General features: G+C 44.9%; 1 protein-coding gene across 23 annotated transcripts in view; it reads left to right on the top strand.

Annotated features, from left to right (window-relative positions):
* Positions 1–13,245, top strand: part of KALRN (kalirin RhoGEF kinase) — a 659,936-nt gene that overhangs the window by 294,584 nt on the left and 352,107 nt on the right. For all 23 annotated transcript variants that reach the window (XM_045088796.1, XM_045088794.1, XM_045088793.1 and 20 more), the window contains exon 10: positions 10,270–10,392. In XM_045088796.1, coding sequence (XP_044944731.1) covers positions 10,270–10,392 — 123 coding nt within the window. The remainder of the gene's footprint in view (positions 1–10,269; positions 10,393–13,245) is intronic.

The following is a 13,245-nucleotide window of genomic DNA, read 5'->3' as shown; positions in this document are numbered from 1 at the left end:
TCTAGTACCCTTTGCACTCTATACTCTTTGCCCCAAACCTCTAACCCCGCATTCCTCTTTGCCCTACTTTCTGCCTTCCTTTCCACCCTTCCCTACCACAGTCTGTCCCTTGGTGCTTACTTTGATTTTCTGAGAGCAAACTCTTCTCTGATTGAAGAGTAGTCATTCCATGGTGAGCACCTTCTAAGGAAGGACCTCGGTGCCTCCATGAGGCTACTGGGGCCTGGGAGGAAGTGAGAGGAAGTTCCCTCCCAGGGGTCACTAAGCCTCAGGGCTTTCTTGATCCACAAACATTTTAAGTACTTTTAATGTCCTCAATACTTTTTCTCTTATTATGTTTTTTGTTTTTTTAATTAAATTTATTTTCAGCATAACAGTATTCATTATTTTTTCACCACACCCAGTGCTCCATGCAATCCGTGCCCTCTATAATACCCACCACCTGGTACCCCCAACCTCCCACCCCCCCCTCCGCTACTTCAAACCCCCCAGGTTGTTTTTCAGAGTCCATAGTCTCTCATGATTCACCTCCCCTTCCAATTTCCCTCAACTCCCTTCTCCTCTCCAACTCCCCATGTCCTCCATGCTATTTGTTATGCTCCACAAATAAGTGAAACCATATGATAATTGACTCTCTCTGCTTGACTTATTTCACTCAACATAATCTCTTCCAGTCCTGTCCATGTTGCTACAAAAGTTGGGTATTCTCTAATTATGTTAAAGATTGAGAAGACTACTCCCATCCAGGGTCACTTCTTTCTGATAACCCCTCTTCTCAACCTGTCCCTGACCTCAATACACTATTTCAGAAGCCTTGGATACCAGGCTAAAGAAGAAAAGACACATTGCGTCACCAGTGGGGAACTAATCAAAGATGTGAGCTGAGGAAACACACTCAGAGTGAAGGTCTGAGGTGATTTGGTGCAGGTAGAAAGTCAAGTTGGAGCAGGAAGCTCCTGGGAGCCACAGTATTCCTGTGGCCAGAGAGCGGGAACTAGGGAATGAGGCAAGGGTAAATTTGAGAAAACAAGGGAGGCATCAGGTGCAAATGTGGAACTACATTTTTCAAAGTGTGATCCTTGAACCCCTGCTAATCATCTGCTCAGGATTGGAAACTTGTTATAAGCACAGATTATCTAGCACTTTTTGATCCAGAATCTGTGAGTAAGGTGGTGTGTATCATCGGGGAGCAAGAATGTCCTGTCCCCTTCTTACGGGGGCAAGAACTGCTGTCTCCTCTTCTAGCTGAACTAAGGATCCAATTGATACAAGACAGATTAACAGGGCAAAATAAAATTTAGTAGGCATGCATATGGGGAATCCATAAAGACATGGAAATTCTGAAGACAGGCAAAATGAAGTATATATGTCATTCTGAATTAAGAAGGGGTTAGGGGCACCTGGGTGGCTCAGTGTTTTAAAGCCTCTGCCTTCCCCTCAGGTCATGATTCCAGGGTCCCTGGAATCAAGCCCTGCATCCGGCTCTCTGCTCAGCAGGGAGCCTGCTTCCTCCTCTCTCTCTGCCTGCCTCTCTGCCTACTTGTGATCTCTGTCTGTCTGTCAAATAAATAAATAAAATATTTCAAAAAAAAAAAAAGACGAAGAAGAAGAAGAAGAAGGGGTTAGAGGTCTGGGATTCCAGAGGAAGGGAATGCGCGTCATAGGGCCAGAAGAAGAGCAGATGTTTGGTAATTAGATGTTTGCCCTGCCATACAGATGGGTTACTCAGATAAAATTTATCTTTGCTAATAACCCTTATTCTGGGAAAGACCTGCAATTTAGATTCTTCTGAGTAGTTAAGGGAGGATACAAATTTTCTCTTGAGGCCACAGGGGCTCAAGTGTCTTCAGCACAAAATAATCCACGTGCCAAAGTGGCACATTCCACGGGGCAGTGGGGGTGGTTTGTCCTGAACCTCGTCATCTATGTTTTAAAAAGAATCCCAGGTGATGCATAAGAACTTTAAAGTGGCAGAGTGGAGGCAGCTGAAACTTTGGGGCTTCGGGTGTCCAGGGCAGCTTCTCCCCAGCATTGATCTGTCAGGTGAAGGGACCACAATTCTCAGGAGAAGGAGAACTGACACCTGCTAATGAGTTTCAGCTGATGCTTCTTGGAAAAATGATGGCGTCTCCTGCTGTAGCAAGACATTTATTTTGATCCTGATTGTACCAAAGAAGGGGCAGAAAATGACTTGCTGGTAATTGGGCATTTCAGGTAGCACCTACAAGCTCTCCAGGCTCAGGCAACGGGAGCGGGTGGTGCTGGCATTGTGTAAGCCACTCCTCTTCGGGACTAGCATTCACTGTGCTATTGCAGGAGAGAGAAATCATGCTGTGCTGAAGTGTCTTGAGTACGCTTACACACTGTGTGTACTGGAGCCTTTCACAGAACAAAACGTGTTGTAGACAGCTGATTGTGTGTGTGCTCTTTTTCACTGGTCTCAGGATAATGGCTTTCTGAGGAGCTAGGAGGCTGCGGGCTGGGGGAAGTTCCTGTGAGCGAGCGAGGAGTTCTTCAGTTCACAAAAACTTGTAGCTAGTTTGTGGATCAAACTATGACACAGGCTTAGTAACCTGTCTCAAAAAAGAGGATTGATTGGAGGGAGCCAGATGAGGGAATCAGAGAGTTGGGATTCTGATTCCGCATGTGTTCGTAAATTGTCTCCATTTCCCTTAATCACACAGGAAGTTCTCAGATCAGATGGGATGAGTTCATTCACTCATTCATTCAACAAATGCTCTCTAAGAGCCCAGCTGTGAACCAGACAAAGCCTTGTCCATGTGGAGATTACATTCAGGAGGTAGAAAGAAAATGCCACCACAAACACGTGGATATAGAATAAGTCATATAGTGATAGCCAGTAATGTCTGAGCAGAAAGCTGAAGGAATAAGCCGGGGGATGTGTTTAAGAAGAGGTTCCAGGCATGTGAAATGGGATCTAGGAAGTCCTTGACACCAGAAAGAGCTGGGGGCATTCCCAAAAATGGGTGAATGGCCAAAGCTGCTGTTGAATAGAGAGCAGGACAAAAGGGTAAGAAGTTTGAAGAAAAGGGTCCATATCAAAGCAGACTGTATAAGCTGTGAAGAGCATTTGGATTTTCTAAGTGTGGTAGGAAAAAATGGTACAGGTTTTAGTAAAGGGAATGTTGTGAATTGATTTATGTTTAAAGAAATAGGTCTGGCTAGGGCGCCTGGGTGGCTCAGTCAGTTAAGCGTCTGCTGTTGGCTCAGGTCATGATCTTGGGGTCCTAGGATCCAGCCCTGCTTTGGCTCTACTCAGTGGGAAGTCTGCTTCTCCTTTTCCTCCTTCTGCCCCTCCCCCTGCTCATGCTCTCTCTCGTGGGCTGTCTCTCTTTCAAATAAATAAATCTTTAAAAAAATTTTTTGAAAAGAATTAGGTTCAGCTAATGAGTGGATGGTAATGCCACGAGTCTAAGAAGAAGACCGTGGCATTACCATCCACTCATTAGAGAGTGAGGGAGGAAAGATGGTGGCTTAGACTGGTTGTGGTTGTGGTGGAAACAGTGTACAAGAAAGGGTTAATAAAAAAGCGTCTCAGACTTGCAGCCAAGCGGTAGGGTGAGGTAACACAGAGGTGATGAGCCAACAGCCCTAGCCCAGAGTGGAGCAAAGAGCAAACCCTTCTGGGATAATCATCTCTTCCTCTGAGGAAGGGAGCTGCTATTCCTTCCATATAAAAAAATAATGAACTCTACATCAAAAACTAATCATATACTGTATGGGGACTAGCACAACATAATAAAATCAAAAAAGATAGATTTAAAAATTAAGAAAATGAAAATTTTTTTAAAAATGAAATATTTGAGTTGAAGAAGACAGGGAGATGGTCTGATCTAGCATTTTCATTTGAGGCAGTGAGGTCCAGAGAGGAGCCAGGTCACAGCTGGTTAGGGGCAGAGCTGGGACCAGAGCCCAGGTTCCTCTTGGTCCCAGGGATGGTGTCTGTAAGTTACGCTGATCGTGATGGGGCCACAATTTATTGATGCTTTAGGAGCCCAAAGTAATTGTATATGTAGGTAGAGCTTAGATCTGAACTTAAAACTTCGAAGGTGGATATCTCTAAGTGCAGGGGCCTCCTGCATTGGTCTGAATGACCCTGTGGGTTTCCTATAACAATAAGATTCTACCCCATTAGCAGAGCCAAAAAAATCAAGAGTCCCAGGACAGCAGGCAGCTAGGCCCCCGATTTTCTCCCATTAACTCAGTTGCATTCATGGCCACTGTTCAGAAAAAAAAATATCAATGGTTCTCTTCAAAAGGACTTTTTCTCTTCCCCTTAGCAACTAGAAGAGACTGTCTCCTACCCTGAAAAGTACCCTGCCTTGACTGTGTGCTCGTTGGAATAAACACAATTAGATGAGGAAGACAGGGGGTGATTAGGGAATTATGTATAATGGCTGTTCCCACATCCGCTCAGGATGTGAGCTTCTCTCTTGGAAAAGACTGTTCTTGAAAAGGACTCATTTCTGATTGAACAGTTGGGGCATGGGAAAGGAGAAAGAGCTTTATAAGTTGTTTTTTAAGACTGCTTGCCCACTGTAGTGGCCAGAGGTCCCCTCCCGAACGAAGTGGGACAGCTTCTCTCAAGATAGCGGGGCCAGTGCCTCAACCACATTTGTACTTGACCGCCCATGGGTATAAGGCTGTAAGCATTCGTTGGCTATCTCCTGCATGAACAATGCTGGCAGGGATGTGGGGGTGCAAAAGGACTGGTGGAAGGGGAGCATACAGTGGGGAAAACCCCACACTCCTTAAGCCTGAGGACTAACCACCTGCCAAGTGGGGCAGTGGAGACACACAAGGGGAGAACTCCAGGTGCAGACTGAGAGAGGCTTTACTCCAGAGGGAAGAAGGGGAGCATGTAGCTGACACATTCACCCCAAAGCCGTGGGGATGAGCAGGAGTTGAGTGCCATTCAACACGTTGTAACAAACCATGCTGTGCTGTAAGTCTGGGAATCACAAGGAGGTCAGAGTCTAGTGGGAGAGACAAGCCTGGAGGCAGTAATTGTGGTTGGAACAGAATCAGAGGAGAGTGACACCACCCCACCCTGGGTGGGTTATTAAAGAGGAGTCTTTCCAGAACTAGTGATTTTGAGATGATGCTTAAAGGATGAGTAGGAAGGAGACCAGGAGGCAGAGATAGGGAGGAGGAAGAAGGTGGACATTTCAAGTGAAGTTGAAAGTAGTGAGAGCAGAACTCAGGAAGCAAGAAGCAGTTTTTGGCTTGTTCACGGGTGAGGCGGGGACTCACTGGAGGTGAGGTTGAGAAGGGGTGAGGTGGCCACAGAAGACTTTGCATGTCAGGTTAAGGAACCTCCCCCCCACCACCACCAAAAAAACTACGTCCCAGTGAAATGCCCCTTCAAGAATGCACAGATTAATTCCATTTAAGTCTAAGTTTGTGTTTTTCAAATGGATTTGGTGTCCCTATTTTGTTAATTTTAGGATCCAATATATTAACACCTTATAACTTATTTTTAAACCCGAGTGTATAAAATTGCTTTTTTGAAACTAAAGACACATCTTGCCAGAATCAGATTGACAACTATCACTGGGTGCTACTTCCCACTCAAGTTCACAGGCATAACTGTCATTTATCAGAACGAGAGCACAAGTATGAAAATGGAAAGAAAACAGAAGAATCTGTTATCTCTGTGCTGTCCCTCATAACTCATTTGCTTCTGCACCAGTGACCAGATCCTCCTTCTGCACAGTTATTCAAGCTGTGCCCCGGGGGGTCAGCCTTCCACCTGCCCCACTATGGCCCCCATACCTAACCTGGGGTGTTCTCTCCCCCAAATATTACCCACAGACACTGCCTTTGGGCTCATCTGAGCCACCATCGCCTCCTGTCAGGATTTCTGCAAAAACGTCCCATTTCCCCACCTCTACTCTTGCCTCCCTCTGATTCTCCACAAAGCAAAAGTAGTAACTTTTAAATTCAGGTCTTTCTTCTTGCACCAGCCCTTCAGTGGCCCTTAGGACAAGCCCTGGAATCTGACTGGGCACACCAGGGCTCAGCACGTCTGGTTCCTGCCCTCTCTGGGCTCTTTACCCACTTACCACTACTCAGGCCATGCTGATGTTTTTCCTTCCTAGCTTGGTTAAGTCCTCCTCTTGTTTAAGTCCTACTCAGTGCTCAGCTACATCCTCACTTCTTCAGAGAGGCCTTCCCTGATTGTTGGCCCTTTCCCCACTGCAACTGATGACCAATTGTATGATCTCCTGTACAGTGCCTGTTCCCACCATAGACTAGGTTCCCAGAGTCAAGGCCCTGCCTGCCTTGTTTAATACTGCATCCTGGGCTGTTCTGGGGCCCAGCACTGGGGCACAATAAGACTAATAAGTATCTATCTGAATCAGGTGACATTCACATCCCCCATGTGCTTCTTTGCTCCATGAAGAACCCACAGGCACAAACTAAAAAGTAAAACCTTCTGTGTTGGAAACACTTGAAAACCAATTCAAAGCCATTCATGGGTATTACTAACTATCCTCCTGTCCTATCTTGACTAAAATTGATAATTGATTATTTTAAATAAAATTTTGTAAATGAGAGAATTAAACAGGGGTAGCTAGTGTGGGGTGCCTTGGTGGGTGCATACAGTTCAGTAGGGTTCCAGGGATTTGGCTAGAAATGCAATTTAGTCTTCAACCAGTGATGTCCCAAGTCTGGGATGCACCAGAAACTGTGGGATAGCCTGCTTTCCAGTGCTGCATGTTAATTTGCAGGGTGTGATGTAATTATCAGACACTGTTAGTGTCATCTCAGAAAGCACATTTCTCTGGGGCAAAGCTAGATTGTACTCCCAGAACTGGGGGACATCGAATCATGGTCAAGAGAGCATGGGGTCTAAATGTGTGTCAGATAAGACTGGCTCCAAATGAACTGTCCGACACAAAACGGCCAGAAATCATGGGGTGCCTGGGTGGCTCAGTGGGTTAAGCCTCTGCCTTCGGCTCAGGTCATGATCTCAGGGTCCTGGGATTGAGCCCTGCATTGGGCTCTCTGCTCAGCAGGTAACCTGCTTCCCCCTCTCTCTCTCTGCCTGCCTCTCTGCCTACTTGTGATTTCTCTCTCTCTCTCTGTCAAATAAACAAGTAAGATCTTTTTTAAAAAATGGTCAGAAATCAGCATTTTAAATAATACCTCCTATAGTGATTATGTTTCTCTATCCTCGGGTACTTTTTTAGTCTCTATGGATTATTAAAGTAATTTTGTTCACATGCTAAATTATTTGCCGTTTTATTTATTAAATTGATTTCCATGCTGTCTCTGCATCTTCACTGAGGTTGCTCATGGGTTCCCCACAGCTTCGGTTCTGATGACAGAAGCTAGACTAGATAGGGGCAATGTAAAATCACAGAGCAATCAAATTTATGTTTAAGCTAATAAAAGTCTACCAAATATGAATAATAGATTTTTAAGAGGTTAAGGTAGAGTTAATTAAGTCAACTTAAGTGTCATTAACTGACAATGAATTGACATTTTAAAGAAAGCAAAAGAACTTAAATAGAATACAAATTGCTTTTTGAGAGAAGTTTACAAGTTGTGAAATTACCCCTGGGGAGTATAAAAGCTAACCGTTTGTGAACCAGTAGATGGAAAGCTTTCCTCTTAAACTCATTTGTTTTAGCATAACAAATTTTATTAAAACTAGAGATACAAAATGAAATGAAATAAAATAAACTCATTAAAACATTGCCAGACAAGCAGGTCACACTTAACTGCTCACACCTAAAAAAACAATTGTAATTTGAAAATCTGTCAAAAATTCTGAAGAAATCATCAAAAGCCACAAGACAGCTCTTTTATATATAAAAATTATCAAAATTGGGGTGCCTGGGTGGCTCAGTGGGTTGAGCCTCTGCCTTCAGCTCAGGTCATGATCTCAGGGTCCTGGGATCGAGCCCTGAATGGGGCTCTCTTCTCAGCGGGGAGCCTGTTTCCCCTCCCCCTCTGCCTGCCTCTCTGACTACTTATGATCTCTCTCTCTCTGTCAAATAAATAAAATCCTAAAAAAAAATTATCAAAATTATCCATAAACTTCACTTCATGGGATTAACATAAGTTTAATATATAAAAATTATCAAAATTATCCATAAGCTTCACTTCATGGGATTAACAAAAGTTTAAATATGCATAAAGATTGTAAAACTGCACTTTCGATGGTATGTATGACATGGAAAACTTTGTGACTAGAAATATTTCTTTTGACCTTGCGTGCTGTTGTGAAGATGAAACAGGCCTGTTTTACAATAGAAAATTGTGGGTTCACGTTGTGTCAAGTCAAGTAAAAATGCACTCTCCTGATTTTTGTTGTTATTGCTGAAATTCCCCCATACATAATTCTAGAAAGATGTGGGCTCTCCTTTCTTTGAAGAAAGGGATATTTAGATTTCCTTTCAGTGCTGCCTTTCAGTGTTTGCAAAAGGTAAAAACCCAGTTCATTTACTCCTGCAATTTCTTTTCTTAGACATGCCTCCAGAATATTAAAAACATATATTGCCAGAATTTGTTATAAAAAATATTTAAATCTCTACACCCAGTGTTTATATAGTCATTTTCTAAAAAGCCTTTCTTTTCTCCTTTTTAATGGGCAATTGTCTGACATTCCAGTTTCGTTAAACGGATGTTTGTTAAATCTCATTTTTATATTCTTGCGTACATTTCTCTGACCTAATATCCATCTTGTTGTAGGCCTTGTGGTAGTGTCACTAAGAGTGAAGGTTTCCATACCTTGTGCAATTGCAGGTGTAATTTATTTCAAATGTTAAAGAAAGTGAAGCCAAAGACTAGATTCTCTGGAGACAGAACTCCCATGCCTGTACTTCATGGGATTATTTGGTCTATCTGCTTGCCATGGGGCAGTCTGTAGAAGAAACAGAGGAATGGACTAAAGCATCCTTTTATTTATTTTAAGAATTTATTTATTTATTTGAGAGAGAGAGAATGTGCACATGCAAGAGTGGGGCGGTGGGGCAGAGGGAGACGAGAAGCAGACTCTCAGGACACTGAGATCATGACCTAAGCTGAAAGCAGGTGCCCAACCGATGGAGCACCCGAGGCCCCCCTTAAGCATGAAACAGGCCTGTTTCATCTACATCATTTTTTTCCAGAAAGTCCTTCTAGAACCTGAGAAGGCTAGCATATCATTAACCAAATGTTCAGGTTACGTCCAGAATAGCCAGAATAGAGTAGGCTCAGTTGTCTTGGCAGGATCTCTAGCAGGTGTGTGGCTGTACACTCTAACTGGTTTAATTGTGGCCACCTGCTTTACTGAGTGCCAACTCTGGGAGGCACATGTTTGCTGGGCCATCGGCGTGAATGCAAAACAGACATTAGAGGCTTTCGTCCTCCCTCCATTTCAAGGCTTCTGCTAAGGGGTTTCTACTCCCCGTGTCCAGTGCCCCTGAGGACAACATATTTTCTCACCTTCTCAGCATCCCTTCCTTCATCCCTCTACCCTTCCAGCCACGTCTATTCCAGCTTCTCTAAATACCAAGGGAAATGTCCCAAGGCCAAATCACTCCATCTGAAACCTAGAAAAACATGGGGTCTCCCCTTTTTTTCCAGGAGAAACCATAGGTACTAAAGGCCTTAGGATGTAAGACCTTAATTTATTTGGTTGGGTGCCTGGGGCTGATTGGAGGAGAAGGGTGGAAGGAAGCCAGAAAGAAGAGTTGTCCTGGTGACCACTCTCTGGAGCAGCCAGGTAGGGCCTAACTAGTGCCAACTTTCCTCTCAAGATTAGGAGAGTCCCAGGAGTGCAAGGAGGCAGGGTCCCTGTGAGCATTGCTGTGAGCATTTTTATGGGGAAGTAAGGGATGAGTAAGCTGTCAGGGCCTAGGAATTTCCCTGAACTGACACTGCCTTGTTTTCTGCCCGTGTGCCTGACTTTATTTGGGTCACTAACTCCAAGCAGGTTAGTGAGGGGCTTAAACTGTGACTGACAGTCTGTGTAGCTTGTTTAAAATAATGGACTAATCAAGGCTGGGAAAACTGAGAGAGTAACGAGGGACTATCCTGGCAATCGAAAATGAGATGCCTCTAGTTAAGGGTGGGAGCGTTACATCACCAATGACAGTAATGAAATCCCTGGGTCCACGGTGGGCCGAACATGTCCAGCTGGACTGCTGCTTTCTGATGGGGATGGCAACTCCAGGATGCTGGCAGTCTCTCCTACTGTCACAAGGCTTTCCCTCTGCCGGGGAGTCATTGTTTCTGTCCTCCTTCTCTGAACAGGTGTTGGACTGGATTGAAAACCACGGTGAGGCCTTTCTCAGCAAACACACTGGGGTGGGGAAGTCGCTGCATCGAGCCCGGGCCCTGCAGAAGAGGCATGATGACTTCGAAGAGGTGGCTCAGGTGAGAAGCTGTGTGTGTGTGTGTGTGTGTGTGTGTGTGTGTGTGTGTGTGTGTAGCTGGGTGAGGGAGGCCAGGGCTGCGGTTTTGGTATTTGCTGAGGCACGTTAGGTTCAGGGCCCAGTCAGGGCTGCCTTCCTGCCTGATGCAAGGAGACATTTGTCTGCTCTTGGATCACTAGGTGAGTGATAGACCCTTAGTTTTGGGTCTTCAGAGAAAATCTTCCTGCCAGCAGGATCTATAAATGGCTTGTCCCCAAGGTGGTGATGGTAGAAGGAACTGACCTTGGGAACATCGATAGCCCAGAACTACTGCTTATGGTTATCATCACTGGCAGGTGGGAGCTGGAAATCAGCCTTAGGTCTGCTTGCAGAACTGTGTGTCCTCCAGGATCCAGAGGAAGAAATGGGACCTGCTTCTGCAAGGCTGACTGTGCCCAGAGAATATGGCATAATATTTTGTCTTTTAGCTGAGCTGTACACCTGATCCCAAAAGGGCATTTTTATCTAATTACACAAAGATGCCGTGAGAGGCTTTGACTATTTGGCTTCATGGTGGAGGGATAGAAGAGGGTTTTTGGTTGTGAGCCTGAAGCCCCTCAATTTTATCCTAACTCTTTTATATTTTTCTCTATATATTGATATATATCTCTTATATTTGTTTCTTTTGGGGAGTTCTTCCATGGGTCCTGAGCATCTTCATCTTCAAGATGAAAGACTACTCTGTCCATTTATCTTGTCAGACATGATCAGTTGCAGTAGGAACTAAGACATAAAAATGAAGCCAGGAAGGGGCATCTGTTGGGGAATCAGTATGGGACAAAAGGGAGGATGACAGAGCTAGCATTTGCCACAGCTGCAACCAGGCCCAGCTCCCATCCCACCACGTGGGCAGTCCTCACGGTGGGTGTCATCCTGGGGGTCATGCAGAGTGCCAGCCCCCATGCCGAGAGGCTACCAGCCCCAGACAAAACTGTGGGTGAGCCATGGATGCCAAAGGTGAGCCCCTGCCAAGAACCAAAGGGATCTGCTGGAGGACAGGAGAGTGGTGGGAGCAAACCACATCTCTAAGGATGCTCCAAGTGTGTTCTGGAATGTGAGAGGCCTGGCAGGTGCCAGAAAGACTGAGTCACTAGTGACCTCAAGCTGGGAATACAGATGGATTAGACCCAACCCATGCAATAAAGAAAGCCTCATATAGAATCTTTGTGCACAGTTGGTGGGAATGTAAAGTGATGGAGTCACTGTATGGCAATTCCTCAAAAAATTAAACATAGACTTACCATATGATTCAGCAATTCTGATTCTACATATATCCTCGGAAAAATTAAAGGCTGGGATGTGAAAAGATTCTTGTATATCCAAGTTCAGAGCAGCATTATTCACAATAGCGAAAAGGTGGGAGTAACCCAAGTGACCAGATGAAATTATGCTATGTGAAATAAGTCAGTCTTGAAAGGACTAATAGGAGTCCATTTATATGAAGAACCCAGAGTAGTCATATTCACAGAGACAGAAAGTAGAATGATGGTTGCTAGGGGCTGGGGCAAGGGAGGGAATAGAGAATTATTATTTAATGGATCCAGAGTTTCAACTTTATGAGATAAAGAGTTCTGGAGATGGATGCTGGTCGTGGTGGCACAACAGTGTGAATTTATTTAATGCCACTGAGCTTAAAACGTTTTACATTATGTATATTCTGCTACCACCACAAGAACAAAAAAACCAAGCCTCATCCCTACAAAGACCTTCAGCAGAATGGGCTGGATCACACCCATGTCATATAGACATGGGCCATATAGGCCTCTGGATATAGCACAGACCCAAAATATTTGAGTGTCCAGACATTCCGGGTACTTCTGCTATCTGTCAGGGGACAAAGGGTGGGACAGGACCACATGGACTCCCTTTCTGCTGAGAGTGGGGTTGCGGTGTCTGGGGCAGTCTTTTGAGATGGAGCCATCCCACAGCTGTGATGTTCTTGCCCCTTGGCTTTCCTGTCACCCAGCCCTTCCTCACTCAGAAAGGATATCCCACAGCCCTGAGCCAGCCAGCGCCCCCTTGCCCTCTTCCTGCTACAGCCTCAGAGGCAATGCCAACCTTGGTTATCGGCCCTTGAGGGCACTGTTGTTTTGTGTGTTGTTACAACCCAGGAAGCCTGGCTGCCACCCGGACTCTAACCTGCCTTCTCCCAACTGCTCCCCTACCTTCTTACTGGTGCCTCATATGCCTTTCACATGGGACAGTGCCTTCCAATCAGTAGCAGAGCCATACTCACTTAAATTCACATTAAAGAAAGAATGGACAAATTTTTTGAGAGCTTATGTTTCCATTATATATTTTATCTACCAGTCCTGAGTGATGGATAGTATTAGCCTTGTTTTATAGAAGATGAACACTAAAGCTCAGAAAATTCTTCAGTATGCCCATACCATCTGGCTTGTCAGTAGCTCTGCTAGGATTCAAGCTCAGGTCTGTCTGACCACAGAGTCGTGTTTTTACCCTACCTTCATGCTGCCCTTCCTTAGTGTAGTATGGGACCTGAGTGTAAAATTTATTTCAAAGTGCCAGTTGGCTCATGAAGAGTACAGAAAAAAGAGCAAGAGTGGGGGGAGTGTGGAGAGGAGACGCTGCTGTGGCCATTCCATTTGACATACAACTTTTCCCAGGCTCTGCCAGTGAGTAATGTCTTGCTATAATCCACTTCTCCCTGTCCCTGCTTTCAGGGAAGATGATGTCTTTATTAGGAGAGAGAGTTCTACTTTCTAAAGGGCTCATGCTTTTCGAAGTTTTCCCTCTGGAAAGGGGACAGATATGGACAACAGAGGGCTCACATAAGTAAGGGGCGATGAAGTTG

Source organism: Mustela putorius, unplaced genomic scaffold, assembly GCF_011764305.1.
Source record: "Mustela putorius furo isolate JIRA1106 unplaced genomic scaffold, ASM1176430v1.1 tig00003834_pilon_pilon_pilon, whole genome shotgun sequence".
In the NCBI taxonomy this organism is placed as follows: Eukaryota; Metazoa; Chordata; class Mammalia; order Carnivora; family Mustelidae; genus Mustela; species Mustela putorius.
The sequence above is the reverse complement of the archived record's forward strand: the minus strand, read 5'-3'. Positions and strand labels throughout refer to the sequence as shown.